This window comes from Choloepus didactylus, chromosome 17 (genome assembly GCF_015220235.1).
Source record: "Choloepus didactylus isolate mChoDid1 chromosome 17, mChoDid1.pri, whole genome shotgun sequence".
NCBI classification, from domain to species: domain Eukaryota; kingdom Metazoa; phylum Chordata; class Mammalia; order Pilosa; family Megalonychidae; genus Choloepus; species Choloepus didactylus.
Window position 1 is genome coordinate 63,462,302 of NC_051323.1, and position 20,987 is coordinate 63,483,288.

The following is a 20,987-nucleotide window of genomic DNA, read 5'->3' on the forward strand; positions in this document are numbered from 1 at the left end:
TTGTTTTTAAGCCATTATGGTTGCTATCACTACAAATATTTGAGACTTAGAAGGACACCAGCTGTCCCACCAAACAAGCAGACTGTCTATAAACCAAATCTTAGTAACTTCGTGATTCAAATACACTATATTATTGTGCTGGTTTGAGTGTATTGTGTTCCCCAAATGCCATTATGTTTGTGGTCTTGTGTGGGGCAGAAGTTTTGGTGCTGGTTGGATTTGCTTGGAATGTGCCCCAGCCAGCTGTGGGAGATGATTCTGATGAGATGTTCCCATGGAGGCGTGGCCCCGCCCATTTGGGGGTGGGCCTTGATTGGTGGAGCTATATAAATGAGCTAACTTGGGGGGAGAAAACGGAGTGCAGCTGGGAGTGATGTTTTGAAGAGGAGCAAGCTTGCTAGAGAGGAACGTCCTGGGAGAAAGCCGTTTTGAGGCCGGAGCTTTGGAGCAGACACCAGCTGCCTTCCCAGCTAACAATGGTTTTCCGGACGCCATTGGCCATCCTCCGGTGAAGGTACCCAATTGCTGAGGTGTTACCTTGGACGCTTTGTGGCCTTAAGACTGTAACTGTGTAGTGAAATAAACCCCCATTTTATAAAAGCCTATCCATCTCTGGTGTTTTGCATTCTGCAGCATTAGCAAACTAGGACAATTATTTTCTGCTTCTTAAGGCATGAATGTACTTTTCAGTATTAGAAATTATCCTTTTCACATTTTTAAATGCTGTGGTTTCTGTTTGACTAATGGCATCCTTAATTATACATAATCAAGTATTTTACTGTGATCTAATGGGGGCATATTACTCATCAAAATGGCACCAGTCAGCAATAATATCCCCCAGAGTCAATTATGCAACCCTTCTTCATTCTTCAAAAGTACCAGCTTGTACGTGCAGGAATTCATACACAATTTGAGCTATAACATCTTAATGACTTGTCCAAAAAGAAAAACCTAGCTTCAAGAATCCTCATCATAATGGCTTTCTAGTGAGCTCTTGAATAGTGACAATAAAACCTATTGATGGAGCTCAGCACATTTGCCTGGTACACATGTCCCCCTGGACTCCATCACACACACACTGCACAGTTGGCTTTATTAGGGCATGTCACAGAATAGAAAATGGATACTCGGGAAGGTAAGTAATTTGCTCAAGTCCTACAGTGGGCAGGTGGTAGCACTGGGATTCCAATCTGAGTGCCCCTGGAAGCCTGTGCTCTTTCCATGACAACACATGGCTTCCTCAATGACATGAAACCGGAAGATACACCTAAGAGGAGTTGGCAAGGAAGTGACAGACGATTCAGTTTGTGACTTGAATCCTGTGGTCACAGCATGACAATCTACCTAGGTGACCTTTTATCCTTCTAGGATATAGCTTGAGGGGGTGAGTGACCTTAAGAAAATCTAAAGATCAACAGAAATCCACTAGTCCCCACAACTTTCATTCAGAGGGATGAACTGCCAGTATAATTAATAATTATAAGTGTGTTTATATTTGAGCACAAAACATAGTAAGCACTGAATGAAAGATGAATGGGTCAAGTGGGTGTTCTAGGCTCAAATTCTGGGCATTTTTACCTGAACAACTCATCATTAACTTCTGAATACTTACAAGAGAAACTCAAATTACTAAACCAAGTGGTCTAAGACCTAGAAGCAGGAAATATATAACTAGTTAGGTCACTTGATGGGCAATTAACAAATAAATCATAGAACTGGAAATCAATGACAAGCTATGAGACCTTGATATGTTCCTCTTGAATAATTTACAAAGCATATTTTTTGGACCATTTACAGTACTATGTTTAGTATTCCATTTAATGCTGCAAGATAATTCACTCAAGTGTTGGCTTCTTATCAGATCTGTTGACCCAGCAGCAGATGGAAAATAATAGATACACACAGATAGTGTTTCTTTATTGTACAAACAGTGCACTGAAGTTACTATTAAATAACTATCCTTCATTTGGCCCTAAATTATAGCAAGGCTTCTTGTCAACACACAGATCCAATACTTGTACATAAAAGCTTTCTGAGGTTCTGCCAGTATGTTCTCTGATAGAGTACAGCAATGTCCCCCCTATGTTATTTCTTTCTACCAAGCCTCTCATCAGCAATTAATGATTGTAATTCCAAGAAACAAACATTTTGGTCATTTCTTCCAAGCACCTCTAGGAAGCTACCAGCCAACACCTCTCCATTCTGGACCAAAGAGAAAACCCATTCTTTGACTCATGCCAGGGTTAACCAAGAGGGGACAGAAAAAATATGGATGAGACAGGCAGGGAAAAGAACTCGTTTGAATAGCCGAAGCCAGAGCAGCTCTGGGGTAGCAAGAGCCTTTGCTTATGAAAAAGCCTTGAGAGGCCACTTAGGTTGGAAGCTGAGGCCCTGGGGAAGGCTCTAGAAGAAAAGATTATAACAAGATCTGACTTCAGAAAGAATTTACTTGGAGGACTTTGAGAACAAGAGAGAAGACCATGGGAGGAGAGGAGAGGAGAGGAGAGATGGCCAGAGAAAAGGGCTCCCACAAGCACCATAGCAGAGGGGACCAGGGAGATACCGGCCACTGGGGGCTATCACAGGACTTTCAAGCACAAGGCTGTGGACATATATGACACAGCCAGCTGTGCTGTCACTTGAATCTCCTCTATTGCTTCTAAACCACAGCAAAGGTCAATGAATTTTTGAAGATCATCAGGATAGTATTCAGCAAGACAGGAAGAATTGAACTAATTCTATGGCAGCAGAGACACTGAGCCATTAGGGCTGTGGGAAAATGTCAAGTTCCCCAAGAATTCCCTAAGAAACTGGGCATAGGAAATGCTGGGTCTCCGGCTGCACTAGGAAAGGCCATCAGCCAATTTCATTTGAATCTCAAAAGGACAGTGACCCCAGCTGAAACTTGGCTTACTCAACAAAGCTCCTGTCAAGATGCACAAAGGCCTGTCTGGGTGTTCAGGACAGGGTTTACTGGCTTATGAACAAAAGCAGGTGGGCGCGCCCTGGAGCACACAGAGCCTCTGACCCCGTCCCCCCACGCCCTCACCTCTGTGCTGCCACCTTCTGGCTGAGGATGATACAGCCTTGCCTCCCAAGAACAGCCTCTTCGAGTTTCCCCCTTCTCCTGGGGCTGGTGAATATGGGTGTGTGGGGGTGGGACTGTGAAAGGTGAAATAGATAAAAAGAACCAGAATATACTCACAGGTCTCACCAGATACATCACAAACTTTATTTTACCTCGAACACTTTAAAATGTTTGGACATGGGAACTATATAAAAAGTATATCCACCATCTTGAGGATGAAGAATTGCAAAAATATACCCAGATGTAGAACTTGATGGGTTCCCATCCTTGCCCTTCCCTTCTTTCCTTGTGGTTGGAGCTCCGAATTTATTGGGGGAGGGTGTGTCACACCCCTGCCAGCAGCCACGTGCTTAAGGAGGTAACTAGCCTGCTGATTTGGGGGCTGCAGTTCCCCTTGCTGCTGAGGGAGCTGGCCCAGGACCCAGTGTTTGCAGTGGTCAGGGCTGGGAAGGGAGGAGGGGAGAGGGTCTTCAGAGGGAGGTTTCTTGGCTCCAAAAAAGAGACAAGAAAGTGATGGACCCTTTCTTCTGTCACTGGACACTGGTGAGAACAGATGAGACTGCCCACTTCACTGGAGACCTCTTTGGCATGGAACCAACACAAAAATACTCAACAGAAAGTTGAGGAGTGATTTTTTTTGTTATTTTTTTCCACTTGAGGACACCACCTACTTTTGCCAGTTTATTCCAGCGATGCCTCAGGGCCCATTATTGACTGATGCCCTCTGGCCTGACCCTTCATCTGGCTCCAGAAGCAACCAGCACAAAGTGCCCAATAACCGTTAGCCCTCATAATAACAGTCATTATTACCATTATGCCCATGATACTAATTATTGTTCTGAAAAAATTAAGGCCCAAGTATAAGAATAGTAATAATAGCTCACATCTGTTAAATGCTTACTAGATACCCAGTATTTTTGTTAAGCACTCTTTTTTATGTATTAACTCATTCAACTTCACAATACCTTGAGGTAGAAGATGGTTAATAGATGAGAAATCTGAAACAGAGAGGTTAAATAGCTAGGCCCAATGGGTCAGTCCCTCAGATAGACAGACTTTGAATCAGTGGAGAAGGTCGTGATGGATATTATATAAGCAGAGACAAAATGGTAGGAATGAACACACAGTATAGGAACACAAGAGCAGGCATAGCTCAAAAGCACATAGTCCCAGTGGATAAATAAAATATGGCCTTCAAGGAGGGTTAAGAGGGCAACATTACAACTAAATAGCACGCAGGATGACTACTGGGCCCTTGGCACACAAGGTGGGCCAGAGCAGGGAGGTGTCGGCCCAAGGCAGGGAGAATGGCCAGGTGGGTGTTGGAGAAACCCACTCATGGCATCACAGGGCTGCGCTCTGGGGCTGTTGAGAAGCAGCAGAAAGGAAGGCGTTAACTTTCCCTTTTGAGAGAGAGAAATGGCAAAACTTGGTGACAATGACATAGCTAAGGAGGGAAAGTCAAAGATGTCAACCCCAGGTCAGGCCTTTGCAGCTCAGCATTCTGCTACCAGTTTATCTGGGTGACCCTGCCCAGACCCCGAGGCCTGCCCTTGGTTTCTTACACGACATGGTTGAAGACTGGAAACCAGTGTGGAACCAGCCCTTGCATCTGAGATCTACACTGGAGCTCTGCCCCACCCCAGAGGTCCCCTGGCCTGGCCTGCCCTTGAGATGAGGAGACGGCCTGGCACATTCTGCAATCCAGGTTCCATCCGCTAAGATACAGGCAGAAGCCAAGGGTTTAAAAGGTAAATACTGAAATGCTGTGGGGAAAACCAAGTTCGTTTATTCTATGACTTACGGTAGCTTTTATCAAACCATAGTCATCCATGACTCAATCTTCACAATATTTAAATCAACTCACATTTACTTTAAATTTGTTTCCAAAGGAAACTTCATATAACTCCATAATTTTTTAAAAGCATTGCTTGCCATAAACACAAGGGGCCATTAACATAAGTAAAAACATCAACATAAATGATGGGGACCAGGTACTGCCTGGAACCATCTGGCAACCATCATGGCGCCCCCACACTTGGGTGACCATTCCCCACGTCCCCATGTCACACTGGAAACTGCACTGGTGCATATCCCACGCCAGGTCATTCTCCGCAGCCAGGAGGCCACCTCCCAAGTCCCTGACACTTCACTGTCCCAGCCCCCACTGCTTCTGTCAGCATTACAACTGTCAGTTTAAAAACTGACACTCTTGAACATTCTCAGCCTGGACAATTTTTCCCACTTAAGTTTAGAGAGTAAAAGCATTCCTCAAATGACAGCCACCTTTTCCCGTATTTACTGATAAAAATGCAATGCTTCCTTCGCTCAAACCATCCCTGATTTTTTGCCAGGTTAAGTCACACACCACCTATCAGAAAATAAAACTCAGGATGACATGCACTCCATTAACCTGATTTCATCAGGGCAACTCCAAAATAAATAGCCACTCGGGGGTAACCGAGGCAGAGGCAATTCTTAATCCAGAGAACAGAGAACTAGGTAATGGGCCTAGTCTACTGATAAAGTCACATCTGAAAATCTTCCTTTAGGGGACTTCACTGATCAGTTTCAGGACAGATTGCTATATCCGTCTTCAAAGAAGCAGGTGGCGTGGCTGCCCTTCCTTGCCGCTGGGACCTGGTGTCGTTACTGCCACATGCCACACTTTGCCAGAGGGTAGCTCAGCCCCCCGGCTGGAGTACACATGAGGGAGGCCCGGGCGTGCACCAGGGCAAATGGGACAAACATTTCATTCCAAGTTTGGGGAGATGATCCCACAGTTTTTATATTCAAATCAGCAGAGTAGGCATATTCTAGAGTCGAGTTTAAACATTCACATGAACTTTTAAGAAAAAAAAAATACTGCAGATAAGCACCTGTTCCTTAGAGGAACGTCGGTGGAAACGGTCTGGGGTGGGGAGGGCACAGCTGACACAGAAACGTGAACGAACAGGCTCCTCCGGTCATGAAGTGACCCAGAGCCAGGAGGGGACGTGGAGCTGGTGGTCATGCAGGACCGCGGGGGAATGGGCACAGTCCTAGTTCCTGAGGGTTGTCTGCTGTGAAGCATTATCGGAAAAGACCACCCCCAGCAGAGCCCCAGCTTTCCCCCGAGGGCAGTGGGGGCAGCCGGGGATGTCCCTCAAATGGCAGCCAGCGGGGTGGGTGCCCTGGGGAGCACAGGTGGGAAGTCTGGAGCAAAAGATCAAAGTTACTCCCTGTTCAGGAACTGACGACAGAACTGTTCAGGAGACCCTGCGGAAGGCTTGAGAAAGACTTGGCGGGGGCTGAGCTGGTGGACGCGACAAGCCGGAGAAAGTCGAGTCCTCCATGCGACGACTTCTGGCGAGTCCAGAGGAACTCTGTGCCCCCTGTGGAGTGCTGCACGGGGGGACGCAGGCAGCTGCGGGGCCAGGCAGCCTCTCGGGGTGGCATCACCTCGGTGGGTTCTTCCCACGGGCCGGATACGAGAGCAGCAACCTACCTCAAGGCTCAATTTCCTGATCAGTGCAGCACTCCTCAGAGCCCACGTTAGCTGCTCCAAATGTGGCTTTCCTGTCCCACTCCTGCCTTCAGTGGACACCCAGTACCAGCCACTAAGCTACTGACCTGTCCCCGGAACCTAGGAAGTGAGTATTTTGCCTTCTCCCATGAGATGCTGACTAAGAAGCTTAACTCTTCTCTCAAGCTTTGCTGTCACCCCAAGCATCACCCACCCTTCCTGGGACATGTGCCCTAAACTGACAACAGATGTCATGAAATAGAGCCCTGTGATCTCAGGCAGGTTATGGTTGGCCTGGGCACCTGCGGAAGAGGGCACGTAGAGAACGTCGCCATAGCTCTCACATCCCCTTTTTGAGCGTGTGTCCCATCCGTGTGGTGAGGGAGAGAGGCCCAGCGTGTGTGAGAGCCGAACAGTTTTAATCACTAAGAGAGGGCACGCAAGGAAGAGGGACTGAGGCCAGAGGACTGCCTGTTGCCTTCGAGAAGCCAGCTGATCCAAACTTCCAAGAGCCCACAAAGCAGTAATTGTGAGGAAAACACACAGCTCACAGAAGGGAATACTGAAGAAAGAACACTGAAAACAGCTTGAGGAAATACAAATGGGATCAGAAACTACACGAAGGAAAGGGCTGGGCTAAGATTCAGGTTCTGGTGGGTCGGGTTCTTGACAGACAGCTTTCTGCCCTGATGAAGTGAATGTGACCTGGATCACAAAGTTTGGGTTTGGGGGTAGCATGAATCCCTTCCCTATGGACAAAACATACTGCCCCACACCCACCCAGATGCCACCCGACTGCTCTCAAAGCATGGGGGGAGGTGGGCATTTGAGGTCCCCTTGCCACCCAGAGCCACACACAGTAGGCCTGGCTGTCATGGGTTGTTCAGTTCATAAAAGCCTCAGACATCAGCCTGAGGTTACAGAAGAAAGGACTTCTAAGCCTATGAAGCATTAAGTGGAAAATTGGTACACTTGGGACTAGACTGTTTGGGCCAGTGCTGGATGGTTAAAGCTGACACGTTGATTAGTTTGGGGACACAGAGGGAACGTTATAATTAATATCAACCCCATTTCACAGCCTGCCTGCTGACCCTGTGTAGCCTGCATATGCGTTTTGCTGAAAGGAAAAAAAGAAAATTCTATTTCACATAACACCTAAATAAAAAAATAAAAAAAAAAGCAAGAATTTGTTGAAGTTTGGGGAAAATAGAAAATGAACATAGTCTGCAGAGGCACCATAAGCAGAATTATGGTTCACAAAGGACAAATGAAATATGGGGAAGTGACTGACTGCTGCTGCTATCAGTGACAGCGGGAAGTGCAACCACATACATCAACTCACAGCCTTCAAAAAGAGAGCCTCCAGGATGAGGCTGGAGACGACGGTGGCAGGAAGGACGCCTGCCCTGAGTTTAAATGGAAAACTCTCTACTGGGTGTGTACCTCTTCACCCAAAGCTTGTCATTTGAGTTATGTGGGCACAGCTTCAATATTTTATGAGTCACTATCCCTGGGCACCACTCACTTTCATTAGAGTAGTTGCATTTGAGACAAACAACCTCCACCTGCCTGAAAATGCAAAGCCACACAGGTTAAATACCAAGGCTGCTGTCCCTTCAGATCCTGGTCCCCATCTGCACCAACCCAGAGATGTCAAACTGCCAGTAGAATAGGCACACCGTTCTTTGACAAATGAATGACGAGCAAATTGCAATCCTTTGTTTAACAGACTACTCTGATGTTTACCAGGAGCCATTCTCCACTGTTAGGTTCAATTTGAGGGGTGCAGTACCCTGCAGAATTCACAGTCAACTCAGTTGGGATATTAGGGACGACAATTCTAGAAACACTGATATTGCAGTGCACATGACAAAGCTTAATTTGTAGTCCTCTGACACCAGACAAATTGTGGGTAATGTTCCAGGATTCAAGCGAGGTGACTAACCATTCCTAAATCCATGAAAATCTTATTTTTAAGACTAAGGAAGAAACCTGATTTTGACATAGGAAAGGTTTCCCCTGTAATGACCAGCAATACAAATTCAGCCATATAGAGCACAAGAGAACAGCTACTCAATAATATAACAGGGGGTTGCCTTCCTTTAGGAGTGTGATGGCTAATCAACGTTGACTTTTAAGTCGGGGTCCAGACAATCATTGCTGGTGACAAAATTAACCTACAGGTATCAAGAACTTAGTAGAAAAAGGTTAGTCTCATTGGTTATCTTTTAATTTAGCAAAAGCTATGTGCTTGGCATCATTCTTGATGCCCTGTGTGCATTCTCTCTCACAAAACCATCTGACTCTAATTACTCAAGCAATCCTCTTGGCTGTGCTTGTGAAAGGGGAAAACAAGTTACAATTTTTAAGTTATGTGGCATTTGGTGTGATTATAAAGAGTTAAGGAACCCAATGGTTTATCCATAAATAGTAATGATGTGGGTGCATTTCAATATACAATACCAGCTGGCATAGCCGAATCCAGAGGAAACCCCCAACTCTGCAGTAGGCCTGGAGCATTACATGCCATCACTGCGCTCAAGTTCATTGTTTTCACGTCTCTTATTACAATGTGTCGTGACGTATTTATTGGTTATTTGGTTATAGCATTCCTGGAGTTGCAAGCTGCAAGAAGGCAAGGACCATTTCTGGTTTCTTCAACCAGTGTATATCCCAGGACCTAGCACTGTGCCTGGTATATAGTGGGCAGTCAATAAACATTCGTGGACTGAATTACTTATTAACATCACTCATTACAGATCAGAAACTTCAAAAGTAGCACTCAGAGAAGGCCACCCTGACACCTCTGCCGCCCTGGCACCCCAAGGGCCGCTATTCATTCTGCATTTTTTTTTACAGCAGCGTCTTCAACCTGACACATGTATGCTCCGAGGAGGAAGGGGGCTAGTTTCCCCACTGGGGAAGAAAGGAGCAGACTCGAATAAACCCCACAGCAATGGGTTTGCCCGAATTTCACATACTGAACCTTCTCTAGAAGTACCAGCTCAATATAAAAGATTAACTCCTAAATAGTACTCAAAATTTGCTTGCAACCTTGCCCAGAAAATGAAGCACCAAGGTAATTTTTTAAAACAGCATCCAAGTCCTGGAAACGGCAATGACTGTGCGTTCTTTGACAAGTCAAACTCTCAAGTCTTCATTTCTTCCACACACAAAATTTTTTAGAAATTGCCATATGAGAAATAAATATTATGTGTAAGTCCTTTGCATTCATCAGGACAAAAATGCTCCATACATACAAGACATGAAGAAAGTGAAACTGTCTATCAGTTTGGCCCATGGATATCACGTCATGCCAGCATGGGCCCCTGCAGAGCTTTTCTCACCTAGTAAGACCACACATGTGAGCACAACAAGCTTTTAAGGAATTGTTGCAAGAATTCTTGGATCCTTCAAATCAAACAGCACCCCTGGAAGGTAAAGCTGCACTAGATCAACAAATCAGTTTTTGCAAGGAAAAGCAACTATTGATTAAGGCTAAAAGTATCTAATAAGATTATTTAATCTCTAAGCATTTACTGAAATACATCTACACTTCCCTCTCCTCTCTTCTTTCTCTCAAATAGCTCTGTGCTAATCATACAGCAATAAATAAAATATAATCTTTTGTTAATGTGCCTTAGGTCTTAGATGACAAATCCAACTACTTTTCACCTGAGGCGAGGCTGATGCTGGAAGATGACCTCCCAAAAGCAAAAGCAGTTTCAAAAATGTGCTCTACAAATTTATCTCCATTGCTTCTAAACACAACAGCAAAACCCTTTTGTTTCCTGATAAAGTGGCACTTAGAGACCCTCCACTTAAGAACTAGCAATGGTCAGACACCTTCTCTGAAAGACACTGTCCTTTCCCGCAGGACCAAGCTGCCAGAATGTGGTGCATCTGAGAAAATAAAAAATTAGAGACAAGTTTTCTTTTGAAGCATCCAACTATTAAAGAGATGTTCCCCACCATTTTCATTCTCCATCGTTAAGTATGAAAGATGTAAAAAGCAGAAATGAGAAGTCCTCATCTGGCAAATCAAGACCATGGGAGAAGCAACTATAAAAGGTGAGAACCCACTGCAAAACCACTGAGCCCCCAAATCACATCGATGCCACTTTTTCTCATTAGAAATTCCTGGAAGATAAACATAGAAGCAAAAAGATATGCACAGATAAATCCCTGTTTTTCTCCACAGCATATCTGATCACTTAAAAGAGAAAATTACTTTTTATTATTAATAAAGACCAATATAATTTTATCCTAAGTATTCCCAGCACTACTGTAGTGCCTGGTACAGAGTGGACACTCAACTCAAAAATTTGTTTAATGAAGCAGAAGAGAGAAAAGCCTAAATATCCTATTTCTTGAACTTCTGTATGAACAAAACTCACTGTAAAGCCCTGGCTGTGTCCTTCCCATCAGAACACTGATTGAGAAGTCCCTCTCTCATTCTCCATGCTCTCAGCTCCAGTACATTTACATCTGCTCCTTGCGCTGGTGTGTTTTGAAATTCTCTTGCCAACTCTTATTTACCTGAATTCCTACAGCTCATCCCAATTCACGTAAAGTCACATTCATGTGAGTATCACACACACATCCCAATAAGTAGAAATGCAAATCTCATAATATCTTCATGTTTGCAGATAACCCTCGTATCAGTTAACAATATAAACACATTGGCAGAAGAGTGAAATAACCAACTGAAGCAACTCCTCTCAGAAACTCTTCCAAGACTCCCAAAGGACTGCTGTATCTAAATATTCATAAGCCACAGAGCTTAAGAAATAAGGCAACAGCTTGTGGGTAGAATTCAAATTGGGCTACTACTTTATACACTTTTTAATTCTAATTTCACTCAAGGGAAAAGGGAGCCCCACATTATGGTTTGGTAGTATGATTTTTCAACCATTCACTGCTACCCACACCTCAGCTTGATACCCTGTTGTTTTAAGGTTAATTAAAATTCCAATAGAATACACACATCAAGCGTGCATTTCTAATTCATCAAATCTGAAGATTTCCCAAGCAACACAAATCTGACAAAAAGTGACCTTGGCCTCTTCAACTGGTACTATAAAGAATATCCCCCCCCCAACCTTATCCTTGCTGATGTGTTGTTTCAAAAATGTACCTCTAAAATAATTGTGTTAACTGAAAAAAAAGAGATTAAATACAGATTGCACTTACATACACACTTGAAACAACTGCGTAATTAAGACCTAATTTTGTCATGCTCCAGCAAGCAAGCAGGGCTCTCAAAAGTTGAATCAAGAAACAATTGAATCTAATTCTGCTCAGCTCAATTGCACCACGAGAAGCCTAATTCCAGGCAGTTGTAGACAAGCTATTATGTTATCTAGATTAAGGTGGTAGGTAGGTTTAGTATTTCAAGAAAGCTTGTCAATCAGCTATATCAGCAACTGGGCAGGATTATTCTCCCCTCCTGCGTTTTCTTTTAGAAGATTATAATTTAGACCTTTTTTACTTTAACGAACCCCGAGAGCATCAGGAACACTGCCTCTGATAGCAAAGCTAAAACATGGAAGCAATTTAAAAGGTGAAACTGATTCAAGCAACCACTTATCTTAGATGCCCACTGGTTTGAATCTAAAAGCAAAGCATGATATTACACTGATAGAAACATATACCTATCCACATGCATCCCCTTAATTTACGATATTATATACAATAATTCATCAACAGAAAGGCGGGCCCAGTGAGGTATGCCTCATTGGTTATGAGAGGTTTGAGATTTTGGATTAGTAATAGGCACTGATATGGTAGGCAATTTATGCCAGGCCCTGTATGGGTATGTACTTTATCTCATTTATCCAAGAAAGCTGATACGACCCCTAACTAGCTAATAAGAAGGTTCGGAAAAGTTAAACCATTTGCCCAGAGAGCACCCAGTGAGGATGTGGGGAAGTAAGTGAGCCTTGGCTTCCAAATCCCAGGACACTCTTGGCCATCCACCCAGTCCCTACCTCGTTCCCTCCTTCCTCACAGGACCCCACTTTGGCCTGGGGATCCACTTCTCCTGCTGGCCATGTGCATCTCGGGGAGGCGGGTGGGGCCTCAGCCCAGGAGTGGAAGCCCATCCTGTGTCCATGTCCCAGGCCCCTTGCCGAGCTGCCATTGGTTCAAACACAAGCATGTGATGCAACGCAGGCCGCGGAGAGGTGAGGGGAAGTGTGCTAGAGGGTGTCCGAGTCAAGGTTTGTCCACCAACTTGGAAAGAGAGAACCATGGGAAGAAACCCTCCTTCCTCTGCTTTTTGGGTACTGTCATGGGAACATGATGCCTGAAGCCACCACCTCTCTCTTGAGACCAAGTGGGTGAAACTGAAGATGAAACCAACACTGTGGACAGCAGGAAGATGGAACAATCTTGGTTCCCGGATGACAAAACTGAGACACTGAACTAGCCATCCTGTGGCCACTCTTAACTCCAAACTGCACAATCTGCAGTACTTATTTGAAATCATTCTCTCCTTACTGCTGCCATTTGTACACGGCTTGCTGTTACCTGTTGCCAAAGAAATAACTGGAAGCAGTGCTCTTTCCCTGGACTACACTGCTCTCCATAGTGCCTGCCAATCACCTGGGGAATCAAAAGCATGAATTTACAAGATTGCCGCCTCAAATTGGCAGGCTATGGGGTGAAGTGAATCTAAGGAGTCAGTGCTGCTTATGTTTGAGACCTTGGTCTCTAATGAACTGAGTTCACTGTAGAGTAAGAGGACTCATCTAACCATGAAGCCAGTTAGCCAATATGTCCAAAGTTCATCTTTATTATGTGCCCTTGAGCAAGGACATCTTAGAGCCTCAGCTTCCACCTATGTAACAACTTTCCTCACTAAGTTGTAGTAAAGAATAAATGAGATACATTTAAATCACCTGATTCAACATCTGTCACATAGTAGCCACTCAATAAATGGTAACTTTAGATTGTTCACCAACTGGCTACAAATCGAAATGCAAGATTGTTGCAAGATTCAATGGTCCTGTTGCTACATCCAGAGAGGCTTCTGAATCCAATCCATTGAAAAGGGCTTAACTGTGACTCATCTGACACCCAAAGCCTTGGGTACTTGAGCCTTGTAATCATGGTCACCACCAATCAACCAGATGCCTGCCTTCTTGGGAGCTGTCTGATTTTTTCTGAGGACCTCCAACCACTGGACCTGTTCCTTTGGAGTCTTTTTTACATCCCAAACCAAATAACAAATATATGGTGTAGAAAATCCCAATTATACAGCCTAGGAGAATAGAAAGGGCAGAAGAATGGAGCCTGAGGATATACCCTGATTCCATCAACTTCCTAGCTCTGACTTCGCACATACTGTATATCAATTTCTCTGGGTCTCAAAATAGCAATTATACCACTCACTTTGCAAGCTTACTGTGAACTTTTCATAAGGCAATATATGTCAAAGTGCACCAAAGTACCTACCCAACAATGGCCACTCTAACTCTAAACTGCACACCCTGTAATTGTTAAATAGAAAAATCTCAGGTATACTCTATCCAACTGTCAACAACTAAAGAACACATTAAGTTGCTTCTAGACAGCATAGACACCCTCTAAGCTGGCCTCCACCTAAGTCACCAGCTGGACTAACCAACACTCTGTTTCCTCCATAAAAGAGTCTAAGTCCCCCCCAACCCCCCTCAACACACACGCACTGCTCAAGGCTGGCAGGCTGCTGTCTATATGTTCACTCCCCCACATGAGTCCTCTGCTTACTGGGAATTAGTTGTCTTTATTCTCAACCATGTTTATGCGACTTGCACTTATAATGGCAAATATATCATTTAACTAAATAGTATATAAACCAAAGAAATTTGCATGTTAAAAAAAAAAACAGTCACTCCTTGGAAAACCAAGGTGACTGCTTAGGAAAGACTTAATAAAGACAGATTGCTTTAAAATTGTCAAATTAGGTGTAAATAAGAATACAAAACTTTGGAGGGATTATTTAAAATTCTGAAAGAGGCTCCCCTCAGAATTCTTTGCAAGTGTCTTAGTTCTCAATCCACTGAAAGAAACAAATAGAAAATCATAAATTATGGCTGTGGTTTAAGTTAGAAAGACAATTTGGAACTCCACCCAGCAGTCACATTCACAAAGAAAAGCCTTAGCACTATATCTAAAATTGATGAATAAATAAATATATATGTGCATTTATAAAATAACATATTTAATAAAGACACCATTTTTATGATTCCCCACTTTATTTGACTTTTTCCATTACTGGATCCCAGTCACACTGGCTAAGAGGTAGAGAAGAGATTTCAAGTGGATCCAATTTAAACATATCCTGCAGTCCTTTAAGGTACACAATAGAGACAAACTAAGTAGGCTGTAATGCCTACTTTTTACATCATCAAAGGCACTGCTGAAGATTTTCTACAGTATTTTTAATTTGTGAAAATGTCCTTCCTCTTAACTTCATGGAGTTCTGGATTTATACCAGTCAGTCCCCACAGGCCCCTCCTGAGAGCAGAGTTGAAAAGTACCAAGAGCTCAGAATGCTTTTCATCCCCACCATGTCAGCTCCATGACCATCTGTCTTTTACACCTAGAACAATATCTGGCATAGTGTTGGCATAGTGTTGGTTCATAACAAATACTGGATATGCCCAAATATAAGAAAAGGCCTTTTCAAAAAAAAAAAATCATTCTGAAAAAAATTTGCAATTGCCCTGTTTGATTTCTCACTAAATTTCTCATTTTAAAACCACTCTTTCAGTTACTCAATTGGAACCACAAAACTCTTTTAGAAAAGCACATTGTCTGAAACACCTTGATTCATTGTTAGTTTGGGATGTTTGTAGGGGTCACCTTGGAAAATTGTAAAAACAAAAGACAAGCAAGATAGGCTAAGAAATTTAGCACTCATTCAGCATTCTTCAGGTATGACTACACAATTTCAAATTGTTGAACATTTCAAAACAAGACTTTTTAAAGACCATTTTAAGAAGCTGCACATAATGACAAGTATTTGCCAACAGGGCAAATGAAAAGACCAAAAGTCCTAATAATAGGCAGTGGGTACTTGTAACTTGGTATAAAATTTCCAAGGGCAACATCATTAACTGATTGAAAAAAATGCCTTATCTCAAATGGCTCAACTGTAAGTAAAGCTGAGAGGCTCTACCACCAGGCTGGGTCACTCCAGGTGAGCCTGGGGATAACCAAAACCCTGATGATGAAAAGGTGCAAATGAAGAGGTTGAGAAAAATGCTTCATGAACTGCAAGTAGAAGCAAACAGAAATTAAAACATTTTGTACAAGAAGCATTCCAAATGTCTAAATATAACTAAATTATTAAAAAATCCCAGCTGATATTTATCTACATACCCAGATCTGTACCTATTGACATCGGGTTTCTCCCAATGAAATGACTGAGTCTATGCCAAATGATGCTACAGAAAAGCCTACCAGATGACACACTGGCCTGAAAGAAAGTTTGAGGAGCTTCTCACTGGAAAAAAAGGGACTGTATTATATTTAAGGTTGTTTGATATTCGGGTATACATGGTATTTTGCTCAATAATGGAATGAATGCTCATCTGTTAAACATGTAATAACAGCTTTGCTACAGAATCAAAGCAATTCCAGTGGACAGCAGAGTATCAACCATCAGTTTGGAAGTAATTATCAGCTGTAGTTTTTGCCTTCCATACTTAAAGGTTTGTTTAATGTTCAACTCTCTATTACAACCGCTTCCACCTACCCCTTGAAATGAGGATGCACTAGGACTCAAAACTAGTGGATGGAAATCTAGATGGTACTGCAAACCCCACCTCCACCACTTCTTCTGCAAATGACCAAATATAAGATTGGACTTAACTCAGACTCATCCTAGAACCCAAACCTAGTCCCTTTCAGGCAAGTTTGTGAAGAAAGGGCTGAGGGTTACACTCACTCAACACAGCAAAAAAAACTAATAAAATGTGTTTTAAAAGCTCCCTGAAGCACAGAAAGGCAGGAACACAGTCTGATAACTACATGTGGCCATAAAGGCAGGCAAAATTTACAAAATGTGGTCAACAAAAAATTAGTCTTCTGCTACAAAACATCATCACTAGACATTACGAGCTTTAGCACCTTTGACAAGTTCTAAAGAATGCTACAAATGCCACCAAATTCCTGAGCTGCCTCAAGTCTGTGACCTCTTCCATCTCGGTGGTTACTTTCTAACCTCCTGGTCAAGCACAATTCACATAGGGTGAACTGGGATGACATCTGTAAACACACTGCCAACAAAATGTTCCAACAGTTTATGAGAAACACAGTTTCAAAAATCATATAATTCTTGGAGAAGGAGGAGATAACCTGCTTATTTTGCAAGTAAAGGTTTTTAATTACAATACCTTAGGTAAACCCAGCAAGGACAGGAAGGAAGGAAAATCTTGAAAATCTGTGACAAGAGTACATAACAGAATTTAATTACAATTAAAACCAAAGTAAAACTACTCAGTTCTCCTTGGGCAGTGATATCAAGCACGAATACTCCTTGACTGACCCACTGCCCATTCTTCCTGATCCATGAGGAAAACCTAGTTCGGCCAAGTATGACATTTAACTCTGAAGCTCAACATTCAAGGGCTTAAGTTCCTAACCTTACTGGCTGTAGTAACACTAAGTAGTTCAGATACTAGCATTTTCCCAGCATTTCATTATTACACACATTGTCTATGTTTTATGCACCATTGGCTCGTTAGATGGTCAAAATAGAGGAATAAGGTTGTGTTTCTAACAAAGAGAATAATTCCAATATATTAACAGTGCATTTTTTAGGCTTTTAAATAGATATTTCTCCATTTAAAGAAAGCGCAAAACAGAGGTGAGTTTTGTTTCCCATTTAAACAGGCATCCCATGGCCTAAACCCCTTCCCCCATAGCATCCCCAGGGCAGCAGAAGGTACCTAAGGACAAGTGCTAAGAAGTTTTGAAACCAAATCATTGAAGCTCTCAAGAGAAGGTCTTTTGATTAAAACAGAAGCAATGAACGCTGGGCAATGTCGTTGCCCAAAATGAAAACCCAAACTAACGACCCACGTGGGAATGCAACCCTTGCCCCACTAAGGGCCAAGGAGAGAACCTTCTCTTCCTGGCAGATGCCGCCAAATCCACAAGAAGGCCTTGGCCAAAACTCTCCTCAGGCAGGCGGGTTAACTCATTTCCTCCAGTTAAACAGAGTTTGCAGTTTGCTTTCTTCCAACCGCTTGCTACACACTTCACTCTGCCCTCCTTCTCCAAACACACGCAGGCAGGAGTCCCACGGGCTTCCCCACTACCAGAAGCCGAGCAACACTAAGCACCAGCTTTACCCAGAGGCAGGCCAAAGAACCACCCCGAGGGTGTGCACTCAGAGGGTGGGCAGTCAGAGGGCGAGCCTGGGGGTCCAGGGTTAAGGAGGCAGTTTCTGAGGCGATTGGAGGGAGGAGCAAAATTAAAGAGGCGGGGTAAATAGGGGGATTAGGGTGAGCAGCGGGACAGGAAGACATGCCCACCCCCATGGGAGGATGGGAGTTGACACACTGTGTCGAGGAGCCCTGGGACCACGTGCCCACAGGAAGTGAGTGCAGGTGGTGGGAGAAGGAATTCCGGGGTCGGCAGGTGTGTGATGAGAAGTTCAGAAGTGATAGGGCACTGGGGAGGGGGGAGGGGGACAGTGTCCAAGAGTTGAGAAGTAGGAATTGAATGGGGACACTCGTGACGTCACGAGTTGGAGAAAGAAGAACAAGGCGAAGGAGCCAACGTGGAGGGCACCCTCTGGTCTCCCTTTTTTCCTGATCACTGTGCGCGCGCGCGCACACACACACACACACACCACACACACACACCATGGTGCTGCGCCGCGGGGCTGATACCCACCTTTGCCAGGGGCGCGCTCCTGCTAGCAGCCGCCAGTTCCCGCAGGCTGGCGGTGGCACTGCCCACTGTCGCGCTGGTGCCCACCGCGGCCGCGGGGAAGAAGACGGGGGAGCCCGGCGCACTACCTGCCGCGCCTCCACCACCTCCCCCTAGCGCTGGAGCCGCGCCGGGGCAGGGGCGCGCGGTCGGGCTCCCGCCGTTGCTGCTGCTGCCGCTGCCGCTGCCCGCGCCGCTACCGCTGCCGCCCGCCCGGGGCCTCTGGCGGATGCCGTCCAGCAGGCGCACCAACAGGATGTTGGCAGGCAGCTCGTCCACGCCGCAGCCCACCAGGATGCGGCACTCGGGGCAGCGTAGCTCGTGGCGCGAGCACACGATGCTCTCCAGGCAACGGCGGCAGAAAGTGTGCTGGCACGGCAGCACCTTGGCCGTGGTGTCCAGGCGCTCCAGGCAGACGGAGCACTCCAGCAGGTCCAGCAGCGATGACTCGTCCATCTCCTCGCCCGCCGCGACCGCCGCCCGCCGCCGCCGCCGCTCGCCCGGCCTCTCGTCGTCGCCCTCGCTCTGCGCAGCAGCTGCGGCCGCCTTGGACGCGCACAGCCAGGACGCTCCGAGAAGCATGGAGAAGACGCCGCCGCCGGCGGCCGCGCGCGCAGCTGCCCTAGGTTTGGGAGCCGAAACAGGGCCTGCCGCGGGCAGCAGACATCAGATCAGCGGCCTGTGCAGCCGCCCAGGAGCCGAGCTCCGCCGCAACTTCATCCACCCCCGGCGGCGTACTGGGGAGTGGGTGAAGTAGGTCGCGAAAGAAGCGAAGGCTGCAGGGAAGCGGGGGTGTTGCCCGGTTCCTTCCCGGAGACTCTGGCGCGACTACCCCGCGATCTTCCCACCCTGGCTGGGCGGTGAAAAAGTGGCGCACCGACTGGCCCGCTTCGCAAGGAGCCGGAGTTCCCCGCTGTTTCCAGCCAACTCCCGCCCAGTCTCGAGCCCAAAGCAGTCCTTCCGAGGCGGGCGTCCCCCGGTACTACCCGCTACACCTGTCCCGCTCCGCGCGTCCGTCCCGCGCCGGTGGCCTAGGAGTCGGCCCGGCACGACTCTCAGCAGGGTCTGGACGCCAAGCTGCTGCCCGCTGCCGGGAGCCCCGCGGCAGGAAGTGGGGAGAGTGGCGGGCCGGGTCCCAGGGGAGGTATGGACGCGTCGCGCGCGCTCCTTCCCGGCGCTGGCCAACCGCGCCGCCCTCGCGGCGCCTCCATGCGCCCCAGGGCCTCTGCCCGCCGGTCGCTGTGCCCGCGCCGGGTTCAGTCAGACCCTTCTTCTTCTTCAGCAGCAAGGAAGCGCACGGGGAGCGCGCAGCTCATCAGGGTGGCGTGGAGGTCATGGTCACTGCCCGGGACGTGGGGCGGGGTGGGCGCAGAAAAAGGAGGCGCCGCACCCTCCAGACCCCCTTCGTCTCGGCTGGATGAAGGCGATGGGTCCTGCCCTCTAGATAATGCTCCAGTGGTCCTCGGAAAAGGTGGACCCCCAACTCCGATCGCTCTTTTCCTGCACGGGTTTTGCCCTCTTCCCCTCCGGGCGCCCGTAGTCTTTTCCTACAGTTTTCTTCAAGCCTCAAGGAGAGTTCTTTTCCCCCGATGTTGCCACGAAGGAAAGTTTGGGCTGCGTTATCCCGATCCCCTTCCTCGCCAGCGCGGGAGAGCAGTTTGGGGGCACAGCCCACGTCCGGGCATCCTTCCCCGACGACTCCCTGGAGTGCTCCAAACCTCCTTTTCACCCGACTCGCAGAAATGACAGCCCCGGAGACGAGCGTGTTGTTGCGGAAACGCCGCCAGGCGAGGCAGGAAGGGAAAGACGCCTTAAATAAGCCGGGGCGGTGCGGCCGTGGGCGCCCCCGGGGTCGGCGCCCGACTCCTCTAAGCGGCGATCTAGCGGTCCCGGGAGGAATCACGGGTCCGAGGCTGGCGCCAAACAGAACAACCTTCTCGCCGTTTAGCAGGCTTCTCGTTGCGCTCTTCCCCGCGCAGTGGCGAGGGTCTCCAGCGCTCAGTCCGCGCTTTGCAGCGTAGTGTCTTGAACCCCGCTCGCGTTTTTCTTCAGGAGGCGCAGAGACAGGCTATCCGTGCTCTCCTTCCCGACCCCCCAGGCTTCTGAGAGCGTCAGAGCAACGGAAATACGTACCGGAGGAACTCAAGGCAGGGAAGTTTGGGCGGTTTGCTGGGAGCTACAGCGAAGAGATTCCCTGCAGTGCGCTGCCCTCTCGTGGCCGCTTTCGTATTCCCGTCGCGCCCCAGCTGTGACCATTTCGGGTCTCGCAGAAACTGCGGCCCACCGACGCTTCACAGCCAGTTCTTTCCAGGGCTGATATCCGAAGAACTACTGAGGGCCCACCTACGGGTCAGCTATCGGGTGGTTTGTGAGATTAAATGTAACTTTTTGGATTTTTCGGGGAGAAGGTAATATTTGACGAGGCTCAAATACCAAGAACATGCCAAAGCATTACTGTATTTAATC

The 20,987-nt window shown here is 46.5% G+C and overlaps 1 protein-coding gene across 3 annotated transcripts in view; it reads right to left on the minus strand.

Moving 5' to 3' along the window:
* The window catches only part of SH3RF3 (SH3 domain containing ring finger 3), a 410,554-nt gene extending 389,902 nt beyond the window's left edge, over window positions 1-20,652 (minus strand). For 2 of the 3 annotated variants that reach the window (XM_037807809.1, XM_037807810.1), the window contains exon 1: window positions 18,486-20,651. In XM_037807809.1, the coding sequence (XP_037663737.1) occupies window positions 18,486-19,103 (618 nt within the window). In that variant the 5' untranslated portion in view covers window positions 19,104-20,651. Of the gene's footprint in view, window positions 1-18,485 lie in introns of all 3 variants that reach the window. The other variant, XM_037807811.1, reaches the window with a different exon arrangement.
* Window positions 20,653-20,987: the final 335 nt, after the last annotated feature.